This window comes from Halichoeres trimaculatus, unplaced genomic scaffold, assembly GCF_033239565.1.
Source record: "Halichoeres trimaculatus isolate MK-OKI-2021-1 unplaced genomic scaffold, fHalTri1.1 fHalTri1_scaffold_1, whole genome shotgun sequence".
Taxonomy (NCBI): Eukaryota; Metazoa; Chordata; class Actinopteri; order Labriformes; family Labridae; genus Halichoeres; species Halichoeres trimaculatus.
Window position 1 is genome coordinate 17970007 of NW_027437179.1, and position 15696 is coordinate 17985702.

The 15696-nt window shown below is 41.2% G+C and overlaps 1 protein-coding gene across 1 annotated transcript in view; it reads left to right on the forward strand.

Moving 5' to 3' along the window:
• Positions 1 to 1331: 1331 nt before the first annotated feature.
• The window catches only part of lrig1 (leucine-rich repeats and immunoglobulin-like domains 1), a 37549-nt gene continuing 23184 nt past the window's right edge, over positions 1332 to 15696 (forward strand). Inside the window, exons 1-3 of the mRNA XM_074670083.1 lie at positions 1332 to 2387; positions 14378 to 14449; positions 15158 to 15232. Coding sequence (XP_074526184.1) covers positions 2185 to 2387; positions 14378 to 14449; positions 15158 to 15232 — 350 coding nt within the window. The 5' untranslated portion in view covers positions 1332 to 2184. The remainder of the gene's footprint in view (positions 2388 to 14377; positions 14450 to 15157; positions 15233 to 15696) is intronic.

Below are 15696 nucleotides of genomic sequence, written 5' to 3' on the forward strand. Positions count from 1 at the left end.
CAGATACAGTAGCCTATATCAACATCAATATTTTTGCAGACAAGGTTCATTGCAGATTTTTAAATCACTGCATAGATGTAGTGGGATGTAACCCACGTTCTTGAGGGAAGTTGTGAAGTTATTTCAATACAACTTCATAACTCTACTTCTGAGTTTTTGTGTGAAATACCAAACTTTTACACGCTTGCATTTATGTCCAAGCAGTAGTTGGTTACTGTACAGAAAACAAGCAAACAAATAAGATAACAGGTAAAAGTGATTATGCATATTGCTTGAGACAATCGTTTTCACAAGATGATAATTCTGTTCTTAAAGCAGGCAGCAAGCAATCCTCTTAAAATACTTTTTATGTTTGGCTGATTTTTTTCCCTGAGTATTTACATGTATGTTTTTTTTTCTCAACTTGATCATAAACACAAAGATATAGCTCAACAAAAGTTTTTTTTTTTTTTTTATAGAAACTGTAGTTATTGCAAAGATGGAAAAACATTTAGTGCAACTGCACTCTATCAGCTAAAGTGACACATACTGAAAATGACTGCTACTTGAAAAGATTCGGCTCACTCAAATAGAAAACACTGCAGTGAATGAAATTTTGACAGGTATTTTTTATTTCTTCTGCATAGAATCAAAATGTATTCTCTAGGTAAAATTTTCAATTGGCTCAGTTTTAAGTATGAGTTTAGCTGTATCAAATAAATATATGTCTAAGAGCACCTAAAGTTACAGCACATACCAGAGTACATGTAGCTGATGATATGCAACAGTTAATTGAGTGATTTGTTGAGGCGGATCTGTTCACAGAATGACTGATGGAAATAGAAAAAAGACTGTATTTATTTGTAAATGTGGCCGTAGAATTAAGTAACACTTGTTACTTTCTCTTTTAAATGACCTGTGAGAGGATCGGAGGAAACGGCCCATATTATCAAGTACTTCCTCTTTGACTCTTCTTTTTCATGCAAATTTTGATTTCAGTCTCCCTGACAAACACTTCCAATGGCTTTGTTATTACATTCAAACCAATTATGTTATTATGGCTTGTTATAATGCGATTACAGACCCTGATCCCGGTGATTGTCCCTTTAAGAAGCAGTGAGAGTGAGTGGAGGTGGTGCGGTTTCACACCCCGGGGTGGAAAACATGGGCGGGGTCAACCACCGCTGACTGACAGCCGCTCACTGGCTCTCGAACACCCTGATGCGCGAGGAACTCGAAACGACCAATGAGGTTGAGACTTAAACCGCCCATCAAGCCGAAACAACCAATCAGGGAAAGTCTAGGGCGGACCTTGGAATCGCTGTTGTGCATCCAACGTGGGACTTCGGAACGATCACCCAGCAAAAAAGAAAAAGTAACTCAAGAGAGGAAAAAACTCATGGTGGTGGTGGTGCACGATCGGAAGGAGGGGGGACTCTATTTTGCTATCAGTTGGATCGTCGAGATTCTGTGACCACAGACTGCACCTGATAAGCTTGTTGGTTGGGTCCGTCTGGAGAGGACCTTGTATTTTTCAAAGTTGGATTTATCGAGTTACAGCGGTGAAGTACTGCGGAGATTGGCCGATATGCAGCGCTCGGCTTGAGAGAGCAGCACCGGACTTTTCGGGCACGATCTCTGCGGGTCTTAACTTATCTGCTCCGTCTCCAAGTCTGTTGTGGACACTTCATGACTGCGTAATAAGTCACAGTAACTGTTTGGAAAAGTTTTAAACCATTCTTTGCGCTGTTGTATTGCTCAACGCTTCTATTGGAAGCGGTCCGGGCACGGTGTCCTTTAACATTTTGCTGTTGCATGTTTTCAGATGTCACCGAAAGAAGCAATCATATTCAGAGCATAGTTCAAGCTCTCTACAAAAGCTCTGTTTGACTTGAATTCAAACTATGTGCGACGCAAGTTCGTCGTAGGCTACTTTTGCTCGTTAAACTGTGAATCACCTTTGATTTTTTTTAGCCCGCGTCGGTCACCGGAGGAGAAAGTTGGACTGGGAACTTCTATCCTAAATCACTGTTGTTAAGATGGGAAATGTTTTCCTACACCACCGTATTTACTAGACTCCGTATCACGAAAAGACTATTAATGTGGTGTAAACGGCATTTAGTCTCCTCGAAGGTACATTAATATTCACAGTTTGTGAGTACGAGGAGAGAGCTCAGCGGCCGCGCTATTAAAACTGGATACAAAATGGCGGCGTCCCTGGGACGGTTTGGATATGTTTCTGGTTTTGTTTTTTATTTAATTTTATCGCTCGAACTGTTAATCAGTCATGGATTGAGTTCAGACTTCCCGTGTGCCCAAAACTGTACATGCAGCGAAGATTCAGTGGACTGTAGTGGCCTGGAGCTGACAGCTACGCCTGTGGACCTTCCAGTCCGGACTGTCTCCTTGTAAGTAAAGTGCTCAGTTTGCCCTTTCCTATTTATTGACCAGCCCATAAAGGGCTATTAGAGTTTAAAAATAAGAAAAAAGTTCATTACAGAGACACTTTTGTGTCATTCAGTGACTGAAATAGATACAGACCCCTTGTCATCATGAGTTTGTGTCATTATAAAAGTCAGAGGAGATTTTTGTGGTTGTACATTTGTGTTGCATAATATTTTGTATTAACCGTAGTAGTGAGGTGGGGACAGCTGTAGAAGTAGTTACACTTATTCGGCCTTCATAACAACTCTTAGCAGGTTTTAAATGTAAAAGAAAACCAACTCTTGTGTTATTACTTTCAGCAAATCAATGAAGCACATCATCTTGTTCAGTCTGTTCATGAACACGATATCCCCTTTCTCTCAAACACCAGAGGCACAGTGTTAATTTTGCAATGCAGACAAAAGGTTTAGTTAAGTCAGTTACTTTCCATGGTTCATTTCAGTTTCACATAGATTATTTCTCTGGTGAAACTTTGAATTGTGGCACAGTGACCCACAGAAAAGTAAGAGGTGTCACAATACTCAAATGGAAAGTGCTTGACCAAAAATAGATTTTCTCAAGCCTTTGAGTTTTGATTAAACAGCTATATTTATGGAGGGATATTTGGTTAAAAGGGATGCAATGGGTGCATATTTGTCTTAGACCATCTCATAAAAACTTTAACTCCTGTCAGAGTCTCTACATGTAAGAAACATCTTATTTATGCATTTTAATACACTTAAATTAAATCAAATAAACCTCAAAAGTAGACTGAATCAGGGAAACTCAATACAATATATCAGACCATGAACATTTACTGTTTAATTCATTACACACATGATAATAATGTAATGGAGAATAATATAATAAAGATAATAAAAAGGCACATTTATCTCTTAAATGTTTCCCAGGTTAGAGTGAACAAACTGTCCCTTGAAGAAGATAAACTGACATCACTAAACTAATAAATCATTTTTTGGTCAGATTTATGGTATCACCCCATTTCCATCTTCTGTGTCGACAGCCGTTGTTTACTAACAGCATTTCTTGGAAAGTTAGCTGTGATTCTTCAGGACAAGCCTGACGACAATTGCAGCCCTGTCTGCTTGCTCATTGAGGAAATGGGACAATTTGAGGCATTTTTATGGGACATCCCTCAGTGTTTAAGGAACTTCAGCACTTATCAGGCTAAACGAAACAATTTATTTACAGACAACACATCTCTCTGTCCTCCAAATCTACATTTTGGCTCTAACCGTAGCAGCCACTGTGTCAGTGGTAAATGTGACAATTAAGCGTCCTGTTTCAGAATTTTCAGCATGTGTTTTTGTGTGTGTTTCTGGGAATGTGGGGTTAAAGACCAAAAGACTCGTTGGCTCCCAGGTTCCTGTATTAGGTGGTTTGTCTTCCCCTGGGAAGTGAGGAATGCAACTTTTAAAAGTCCTCTACAAACATGAATAACAGCATTTGTGCTCGGCGTAGCCTCACTGCCCTAAAGCACCACTTTGGCAAGTTCAAGTGCAGACGCTGTTTATCATGCAAGTACGTTGACACACAGCGTCTCCTGTCCCCATGGACAGAAAGAGAGCAGACAACTTATGTGGTAGAAATGTCTTGTTTGAAACAGCTGCTTGAAAACTTCTGGTCTGTGCAAAGAAACAGTCCCTGCATGAGCTTTGGATTGCTCCAAGTCTGCCTCTCTTATCTCAGCCAAACCTTATCAGTCAAGATTTAAGGACCCGCAATCTCGCTGTTTTCAAAGGGAATGGCTTTATGGCTTTGAATTGTCTTTTCAAACACCTTGGTTGCATATTTCCACATGACTTGAGATAGTCCCATCATTTTGGCAGGTAACTCAAAGAGAGCCAGCTCGATTCCTCTGCGATCTGTAAATGAGCCAGATTGGCTGATGATTACTGTAAACCCAGAGAGACAAGTATGGACGATTCCACATGTGGTCCAGTGTGATCCCATTAGAGGGACCTTAAGCCAGGTCTTGTTCACTTTAGTGGATGAAATGACTCTCAGAGATCTTTGTTTTAGTTTTTTAACTGCTGCTTTGCTCACAACTGTGTATGTGCATGCTGCCTCTGAAATAGATAAAACAGAAACTGTTGCACTTTTACAAAGGACATGTTAATATGACAAAGGTTACAGAAAAGTGCCACAGTAACAGTCTTATCCAGCTAGTAGACACTGGGACCTGGTCTCAGATAGTAAGAAGAACATGGAGGGAATCAATAAAGTTTGCTATCAGTCTTAACTATCAGAATAATGTAAACCAGGCTGACACAAGCACAAAAGAGTAACAAAAAGGAAGAAAATAAACATATGTCTGTAGAGGTTTCAAAGAAGTCATTTGTTATGTTTACTTTAGTAAGGAGCAGCAGAAGCATTTAAAATGACCTATCTTCTTCTCTCCTCCATGTCATGTGGTGTAAGGCTTAAGGGGGAACAACTCTTTTTATCCACCACCTGTAAAATATCAGGTTTCTGATACAAAACAGAAATCAATAACTTCTTATTGCAACACTGATTCATTGAAAACACATTCATCCGTGTGTTTGACCTCATGTGACATGTGATGGTGGGGGGGCTCTTTTTAACCCTCTGCACTCATGCATTTCTTTCTCACACTTGTCCTTTGCTGTTTGACTTCAGTGCTTGTCACACTGAACAATCTGACCGCCAGCCTCAGATGTTTGTCATTTTTTCTGATTGATGAATAGCTGAATAACAGTCAAAGCAAGTTTGCCCTCACACAGTCACATATTCCCTCTCAAGAGTGGTGCCTTATCGCATTTGCAGCTCCGGTAATGTGTATAAAAGGCATTTTTGCCCACAGCACCACAGGCATAATGGGATTTTGCGAGTAAATAAAAGCATGAACATTGCTAATTTTGGCTGAGATTGCTGTGGTTGGATAGAGATCAAGCAGATACAGAGTGTCTGTTTGCCAGCGCCTCTTTGTCTTTCATGCAAGATTGTAAAATTCCTTTTTTTTTTTTTTCTGATTTACAATTATAAAAAGCTGTGCTTTTTATGGAGCGAGTCTTTGTTGTTGTTTATTATAGTCCAGTTCCTATTTCACAAGATTTCTGTAACTGGTAATAAAGCAAAGACATGCCTGATCTTCAATGGTGCTCTTTGTGAACTAACATTTCTCCAGCGGTTTCCCAACTTTCCCAGTGTGTTAGCCATAGTATGTAGCGTGTACCAAACTTTCTGCTACAGCTAAACCCCAAGCCATAGCCTTAAACCTCACAGCACAGCCTTATTGGTAAACACCACCCCCAACAGTTAGTTTTGGCTTCTGCCCTCAGGATATGGGTTTGTGTCGGTGGTTTCCTGGCAGGAGCTCAGAGCTCAGCTGGCTGCTTGCGGACGGGTCTGCGGAGGGTTGGGCTGCAGATCACCTGGCCTGGGGGAATACGAGGGGGACGTGGGGGAGAGACATTTTCCGCCCGCTGCATGGAAGTGTTTTGTCAATGTCACGGTTTGCTGCCGCTCCTGCCTCCAGGCTGGTTCCACTAGTTGGTGAAAGTCCTGTCAGTGGTCAGAAACCTCAACCACTGTCACACATGTTTTAACACAGCGAGCAAAGCCAGAGGAAATGAAACAGCACAGCACTGTCACATATTGTTGGACACGACAGCTTAGTTTTTGAAGCTTTATTTACCTTATCTCATCTTTAAATGGGTAAGCAAGAAGAACAGGACTACGTGTGCGTGATCTTAACACAGTGTTTCTGCTCTTTCACATGTTTGAGCTGTAGAAAGTCTTTCCTCTGCTTTAACAGGTGAACATTTCAGCAGCAGCTCTCAGCAGGGCTGAGCTACTTGTGGTTACTGAGGGATTTCTAACTACGCAGCCTTGTAATCTTGTGGTATTGGGGGTTATTACACTGTGTTTGTTTATTGTTATAGTTTCCCTAGTGGTGTAACTTGAATGTCCTCTTGCAGATATTTGAAAGTGGTTGGAAGGCCTCAGGATGATATAATCTCTGGCGCTGATTTTAATCAGCTGCTCTTCACTTTTTCCCCTCTTATCAGACTGTTTGGTGTAAAGAAGGATTGCAAAAGTAAAGGAACTTCCTGTTGCAGTTTAAAGTAGCAGTTTAGGTTTATTTTAAGTGACGCTTTTGAATCAGAGTGAGATTCATGCAAAACTTCACATGGCTTATTCACAAATTAGCAAGAAACAGCTAAGGTTGAGCCCCTGTGCTAATAACAGCAGATAAAGTGTGACATTAACATGGAGATATGGGATGAGCTCATGGCCTCTCTCTGGCTTTAATGACAATCAAACAGCTGCTGCTGCAAGTCATTCTGCAGGAATCCAGTCAGCAGAATAGATGGCTCTTTTGTGAAGACACTTCAGGGCGCCAATTTTTTTTTCACCTCCCCCCCTCCCCCAAAGTCGGTGTCTACAAAGTGGGCTTGATCGATGAATCATCTGTGAATTCTCTACATCTGGTAAGAGTTTGGAAATCTGGAGACGATGTTTGAGGGGGGAAAAAAAAAAAGCGTGACTTGGATGGAGTGTGAGAGGTGCTGTGCAAGTGAGGTAGCTTCTCCCAAGAAATCAAGCAGTCTTTCAAGAAATGACTTCAGCTTTGAGTGCGAAGATCAGGTCGTTTTTTTCAGTTTCTGTTCTTTCTGATGCTGGAGAAAGAAGAGGCATATCAGAGCTTCTGTTGAGACGGCAGCACTTGTACATATGCAGTAAGATTTAGGGATGCACAATATTGGATTTTTGCCGATATCCGATATGCCGATATATCAAAACCCCTTTTGGCCGAAACCGATACCGATAATCACAAGTTGGTTCGTGTTTTTCACTGTAAAGAAAGCTAAGTCTATCCTGTACTGGAATTTATATGTTACTCTTATGGTCTTATTTGTTTAAGAAACACACATAAAACAAGACAAAAACATTTGATTTTACCATAAATGAGAAATGTATTATTTTTTCAAACTCAAGACATTCAGTATTGAAATACAGAAAAATAATTTCTTTAGATCACATGAACTTTAAATGTACAATGCATTTTTAAACATAACCAAGTTGCATTTGATTATTTTAGAGCTACTGTAACAACCTGGTGACAGACACAGAGCTCTGCAGTGCAAATAAATGAAGTGCTACATTTTATTTAAGGAGCTTATTTTTCAGATGGAAAATATTAATAATCCTAACTGAATAGCACCTTATCGGATGTGCATATCGGCAGAAATTTTCATATCTGCCGATACCGATAAATGTGTTTTTAAGCTTTAATCAGCCGATACCGATATTGTGCCGATAATATCGTGCATCCCAAGTAAGATTGTTAAGATGGTGCATTTTAATATTTAGTTGGTTGTTTCACCACTTTTGGGAGGGTAATTGTTGCAGAATTGTACTCTGAAAGTAAATCAAACTATGTTTAAAATAGGGCTGCAGCTATCGAATATTTTAGTATTCGAGTATTCTACTGAAAATCCAATCGAGTAATCGAGTAATCGGATAAAATACATTTTTGTTTAGTTAAAGAGCAGTTATTTTTCAAAGTTATTTTTCTCTTTAAGAAATAGAACTTTCTGATACAGCATGTCAATAAGTGCACTTGCTTTGGTAGCTCCAAAATTTGTAAACATACTTTGACACATTTTTTGTGCCTTGAACATCTCATCAAATGTTGCGGACCCAAATGGCACCTGTTTCGTAGAATGACCCATTAGTCTCCAAACTCCAGAAAAAAAGCTAGATTTGTTGCTAGTTGCTATTTTGTATAAGAAGTAGCTTGAGGGGTCTGAAAACTCTCTTAATATGGCTTCAGCTCTATTTGAAATACTACTCTTTGATCTTTTTTAAAATTAAACGATTCCTCGAGGCGGAGAAAATTACTTGAGTAATTTTTGTAATCGAGTACTTCGAATCATTCAAGGAATTGTTTCAGCTCTAGTTTAAAGAAGTGTCTGTTAGTCCACTTTGAAGTGGAGAGTTTAAGGTCAGGTCCTCACAAAAGCCTCAATGTGGAGACGCAGTCATTATATTACTTTTTTCAGATTGTACAGACTCATTTCCTTTTACACATAATGAAGTAATCTGGCACCATTTATAACGAATCACATTGTTATCATGTGAGAATCCAGTGTTTAAAACACTAGCATGTTCCTGTGTGTTTGGAGACTGTGTGAGTGTGAGCATACAGTAATCATCTCTGGTGTCCATGCTGGCGTCGTCAGGCCTGGTCGTGGGTTCAAGCGCTGCCCCGGGCTAGTGTAGAGCCTTTTCTCAACCCTCTCCCTGTTTGTTTGGAGTACCTCGCTCCATCCCCGGCTGCAGCCCCCTAAACCAGAAGCGTGAAGAATGGCGCTGCACATGGCCCCAAGATGTGGCCCTTCTTCCTGCCTCGGAAAACTTCAGAAACTGAGTCACGCTCCCTCCTAGCCTGGCTGATTTCAAAGGCTGGAGCCTTTGTTGAGTCGTGTGTGTAATGGTGTGTGTGTGTCTGGGTCAGGGGGGAGCTGTATTGCAAATGGTGAAATATGCTGATGTGCTAAGCCACTTTTCTCTCACCTTAAATCTCCCAAGATCCAACGCTTCGCAGTGTTTCTCTTCATATCTGGCTCATCATGTTTGCCATTATTACCGCAAATCTTGTTGTTCGGCTCATGCTTTTAACTTTGTCAAAGCTGATAAGATATAAGCTTTGTTCTGCCCGTTTCCTTCCTCTGTTTGACTTGTGTGTAAAATGGGTGCTCTGGAGCTGGTGTTAGCTTTGTGTACACTCTCACTACAGTTGCCTGGCTATAAACTGGGCCTTAATGACAGGAAGACTGGTGTGTGTGTGTGCATGTGTGTGTGCCTGGCCCGTCTGACACTCAGGTTATTATTTGACTGGTTTTATGACGCTCTGAAATCGACCACATTAAAGAGCCTTTGTCTCACAGCTTGACTACAGAAGGCTCATCCCTGACATCACTTCACACACAGAGCGAGCAAAGTTCACCCTGCATTTATGTGTGATAAAAGCAGGAAAGATAATGATGATGAATCTCCATATGTGTGAGTCTTTGCTCTTTACCTCCCTCCCTGTATCTCCCCTCTCCCACACACAGACTCTGCGCTGACTTACAGGCATAGTGTCATATGCTATGACATCACTCCTCTACTCCCACAGCACCCATAACGCAGCTATTTTTTAAAGCCTTTTAATGAGTTTTATATGTCGGATCAGCTTCACGCTCCAGCAATGACGCTCTAGTGCAGGCGCTGAGCCCCATTTTTCTTCCTGAGACAGTTTGCTTAGTCAGACAGGCTTATTAGGAGTTTATCACATTGTCTTTTTTTAAGGCTTTTCCCGCCAGGCTTAAGATGAAGCTGATACCTCAGATTGCTCGTATATCCCTCCGGTAGTTTGCTGATTATCAGCTGATTTTCCAAGCATGAGAAAAATGAAAAGATGTGTGAGTTTCAGAAGTTACTGAGGTCACGAGTTCTCATTTATTAAAGCAGCCATAAATCCAAGCCATGACGATAAAAGCAGAGGAGGAAAGCAAGGCACTCCACACAGCTATCAGCCTGTGATAATAATAAAACTTCTGTATTGATTTTGCTGCTTTGTTATGAGTTCAGATCCAGTGACACCACTTCAGGGCAACAGGTGGTTGATTATTTGTTTGTTTCTGAAATCCGCAACTGTCGTTTTATGTCTGCGCTGAATACTTCACAATCCCTTGTTGTGGTTATTGTTTGTACCGTGCGTTTGGGAGGCGTGTGGGTTGCGGTGGGGGCTGGAAAGTGGGAGTGCAACTTTGTCTGTGTGCCAGACCAGCGCTCTTGTGTTTTTTCTATTGCCCTTTTGTTTTGTGTGTCTTCAGTTGTGCCGACAGAATGAGGTTACGCTGACCATGTTGAAGTAAGAAATCAGAGAAAGCATTCAGATTTTATAGCAAAACTGTTTAGACAAGCACTTAAAGACACTTGGTGCTTGATGGTGTGTTTGTTTTGGTTCATTTAAAATAAAAACTGTCTAACAGCTGTGAGGGTATCAATAAAAAGAAAGTCAGAAATTTATCCTATTTAATAGTCTTTTGAAACATCAAGTAACATTTCCAAAGATTGTCTCAAAATGTTCACCTGGGAGCACAGCTACAGTCTGAAAAGTTTGCCTTCGGTGGGAAAATTTGTATTTGGCTCAATATGCATCCTTGAATTAGCTCAGACTTTGTTTCAATACCTTCAAGTAAGAGCTTTTGACGGTAATCCAGCTGACTCAAGTCAAACAGTCCTGCCCATTTAGATAAACTAGTCGCACTGTACAATAGAGCATTGCACTAAGCGGTTAATCACAGAAACAGCTCAGATCAGATGGAAAGGTTGTACGCTGTGAGTTTATGGAAATTTTTTTGCCATTTCTGTTTTGTTCTTTGTCGTGGGTTCAGAGTTTGACAGCCTATTTGGAAGCTCTGCATTCCTCTGAGTTTGGTGTGATTGTTCCTGCAGGCTTCTGATCCTGACTTGGCAAACTGCATGATTGTAGGGTCATTTTCTGGAAAGCATTAACAGAGCTAAGCACTGGAAACACCTCCCACCCCACCCTCTGAGGGTTGGAGGAGGAGGGGGGGCAGAGTTATCTGCATGACTTTATACAGTAGGTGTTAAAATGCTGTGAAACTTATCTAATCTGATAGGCAGGGGAATAAATCTGGCTGCCTGAGCTGAGGAGGAGGCACAAAGGACTCAGTTATGTAAACATCATAGGTGACTGAGGAAGAGGCACATGCATGCTTGTATACACACACAAAAGAGACCAGTTTAGTTTGTTGCGCTGGCCTTTAGCACCAGTACGGCAGGTTTGGCTCCCAAATGTTACTCGCCTTTGTTCTGTTCTTTCCTGATCATTTTTTAAAACTTTGACTTTTACGCCCTGACCTTGTGCAATGCAAATACCCCTGCCAAGATAAAACTGTTCAACTTATCTATATTTGCTCGTAAAGCAAAGTCTTCGAGAGGATTTCTTGACCCTTTAATTAGGGATGGGTGAATACCAGATTTGGTAGCGTTTATTGAGCCTTATTTCAAGGTATCTGTACTTGTGAAGGCTACCGATACCAGCAGCTGATACTCAAGGCAAAAAAACGTATGTTGAGTAAGTTGTCCATGCCAGTAATTGGTGCTACATTGCTGCAGTTTAACACTATGGCAACTAGGGATGGGTTCCAATTACGCACCGACCAAATTCTGTAAAAAGTACCAGGTTCCGATTCACGTAATATCCAAAGGTTCCATGTTTGGGTACCTAAAAGTATCCTTGCGACTGTGTGGGAGTGAAAGAGTAGGGGAGTTTCCGTACTGGACATGAACACAGCATTGCAAGGTTATTGAAGAATAAATATGTTAAATTGAAAACTTTAAGATTTCATAACTAAAAAAAATGATATTTTGTACTAGGGCTGCAGCTATCAAATATTTTACTATTCGAGTATTCTACTGAAAATCCTATTGATTAATGGAGTTATCAGATAAAATACATTTTTGTTCAGTTAAAGAGCAGTTATTTTTCAAATGAAAATTTTTCTCTTTAAGAAACAGAATTTTCTGATACAGCATGTCAATAAGAGCACTTGCTTTGGTAGCTCAAAAATTTGTAAACACACTTTGACACATTTTTTGTGCCTTGTACATCTCATCAAATGTTGCGGACCCAAATGGCACCTGTTTCGTAGAAGGACCCTTTAGTCTCCAAACTCCAGAAAAGAAGCTAGATTTGTTGCTAGTTGCTATTTTGTATAAGAAGTAGCTTGAGGGGTCTGAAATCTCTCTTAATATGGCCTCAGCTCTATTTGAAATACCACTATTCGATCTTTTTTAAAATTAAACGATTCCTCGAGGCGGAGAAAATGACTCGAGTAATTTTTGTAATCGAGTACCTCAAGTCATTAGAAGAATCGTTTCAGCTCTATTTTGTACCACATAAACACAAAAAAGTGCTGAAAATTGGGACTGTTGAGTTCCACTACCGATTGCCATGGACAGGGCATCGGTACCATATCGTTTCAAATGTTAAAGGTACCCAACTCTACTCTCGCAAATGTGCGTCAGGTCCTGTTCAGACAACATGGCTGAACAAGAGAGAGATAACAGTTAAACTTTTTTATTTTGCACTCAAGTTTATTAAAAAAAACACTTAAACTCTGACAGTCGTTAGTTTTATTTTGCACTTCTGTTGATTTATTGAAAAAAAAAAAGGTAAACTCAGAAAGAGTTGTTTGTGTATTATTTAGGACTTGATGGCGGAGTGACTGTGCTGTCTTGGTTCAAAATCATCTGTCACCTGTTGAAATTTTATTTAGCAAAAATACTAGAGGTAGCAGTAGTTGGTATTGGTGGGTACTCAAGAGGAACTACTGGTATTTGTCTGAAAAAAAAAGTTGTATCGAACATCCCTACTTTTAATGCCAGAAGTAGGTTGATAGTCACTCCTGACGACAACTCTGCTCCTAGAGTAGCCTGTCTGAGCTGAGTTTGTGCGTGTTAAGAGTGTGTGCCTGTGCTGTATGAATATATGTTCCTTCAGGCAGAGTCAGCCCCTCAGAAAGCCGTGTGATTTTTCACTTAGCCTCACCATAACGAGGTAATTGCCTCCTGTTGCAGGGGACGACGATTTAAGTGATCTCGGCCGCAATGGGAGGTGCCCCAGTAAAAGGATCATAACATAGACACACATGCACACCTCCCTGTCAGACCTGTGCCTGGAAGGCAGACACATGCTCTGCTATTATCTCGTCACACACACACACACACACACACACACACACACACACACACACACACACACACACACACACACACACACACACACACACACACACACACACACACTCATACACACAGGAGGAGAAGGCTTTGGGGACAAAGACTGTCATTATCTGCAATCAAGCACAGAAGACAAGAAAGGGAAATCTGTCAAGTGAGGCGGAGATTGAGATTGATAGGAATATATGGGATTAACAAGTATTGTCTGCAATAACAGTCTTCTTGTCACTTAATGGACCATGCCCTCTTCTTTCCTATATGATCCATTCGTATTGTCAGAAAAATGTAGATAGATCCAGAATGGAAAGCTTTTTGCGACCAAGTTCACTCTCTTCTCTCCTCTTCAGCGGTCTTTTAAGGCCACAGTGGGACAAGAGGATGAGGAATGTGTTGCATCAGGTAAAAGTGTCCCCAGTCTCTGGGAACAAGCAGCCATCTCTCGGCGGGCTTGTGAAACATTCCTGGGCTGTATCTCACGTCTGGACAGAGGGATGGAGGGGTGGGAGGCAGGCAGGCAGCTCAGTGCTGTGGGCTTCCTTTGTCTCGCCCGGCCCGAGCCCCGCCACACAAACACAAACAGCACTCTCACTGCAGCCTCCTCTCTGCCAACAGGCCGGCTGTGTGCCAGCCTGGCAGGAGGTGTGTGTGTGTGACAGAGATAGCACTTGTTTATGTGTGATATACTTTCATTTGGCGTGGGAAGCTCAAATCTGAAATGCAGATGTGTGTATGGTGAACACTACACATGAACCCCCCCTCCGTCCTCCTCCCTCTGAGTCAATAACTCTACATCACTGGACAAATCACTCTAATAAGCATTTGCACAAGTCAAGTGGCAGCTATTAAATACACTGTTAGCCTAAAGTGCAAATTGACTGCTGCAGATGAATAGTCTGTGGGTTATGTTTGGAAAGTAAGCCAAGAGCGAGGAGCACTCTGTATCGATAGTATTGATCGTGCCCTGCTTGAAGGCCGGCTGAATGGATGTACTGCAGTGTTCTCAGGCGTACTTAATGTGGACGGGTGAGACTGTTTGTCAAACCAAGAGATAGTTGTTGATATTGATCAGGATACTTGTTCAAACAACTAAGAAGTGGGGTTGATTAATGGGAGAAGAGTTATGAAGAACGTTTGATTCATTTTTCTAACCATCTTTTTTGTCTTTCAGGAATCTTGGACGCAACAAGCTGACCTCCATCAGCGCTGAAGCTTTTGAAAACCTCCCCAACCTGAGAGAGCTGTAAGTGATCCCCGTTCAGTCTCCTTTTATCAATGACTCAAAACGCTAAACCAACTTCCATGCTTGACGCTCCGCTTCCTGGTAGCGTCCCCGTATGTGTCGCCTTGAACTAAGTCCAATTGAGAATAAAGTGGTGGTTTTCTATATTAAGCAGCCCCTCCACCACCCGATACTGTGACCAACGCTGGCCTTGTAAATATTTTATATGGTGAGGAGAGGGCTTGGCTCTGTGTCACTCAGCACTAGTGCGCAAGACACACACACACACATACACGAGCTAACTGGTGATACACACACTGGTGACATCTTTGGCAGGCCGACCAGCCAGTCATACGCTCCCTGACATCTGTTTTACTCCCATGTTATTTTTAGTTGTTTAAAAAGATGACTTGCAACTTGCTTTGCGGCTGAACTGACAAGTTGGGTTTGAAAAGTTTTGATTTATTTAAAAAAATGTGTTTAATTTGTAGTTAAACACAACATGTGAGATAGTGTAGGCCTGGCAGCACTGCAGTGTTCTGGTCCGTCCAGATTTACCATTTAATGAAAATAATTAATTTGTTACGACATCTACATCTGCTAAGATTCATCCTGTGTTTGAGTTTTTTTCATCCTTATAGTTTATAAAGCTTCTTTTGCTCACAATTTTTGTGTGTCTTTTCTTAAATTTGAGTTTTTTGAACTAACTTGTCCTTTCCCCATTTTCAGGCGGCTGGACCACAATGAGCTGACCTCCATACCAGATTTAGGACAAGCAGCTTCCAAGATTGTATCTCTCTACCTGTGAGTAATGCTCCATCGGCTGCTCAACATGGCACCAGAATTATCAGGCTCTCCCTCGCTGTATTCTTAGGCCAGTGGCCTCTTTGAAATGCTCTTGAAATAGTCTGTTGACATCGTTGGAGGATGCATACACTTTTACATTTGAAAAGTCACACTGCATCGATGTGAAGTTAGAAATGACTTTAACACTTTTTATATAACTAGATTTAAAACCCTCTTTACTCTTCAGCTTTCACTCACAATAATTTGTTTCCTTGAATTTGCTCTGCATTAGTTTCTACACTGAGCTGCACTTGGTTGTGAGCGTCTAAGCAGCACTAACATAGTTGCTCTCAGTTGTGCAAATGTGCCTGTGGGGACTGCCTGCGCTGGCGTATCACTGGAGATTTACTGCCGTATTTGGGAAGGGCTTGTTTGTGCTTGTGAATGTCACAAGCCTGAACTCCATCCACAGTCTCATTTTT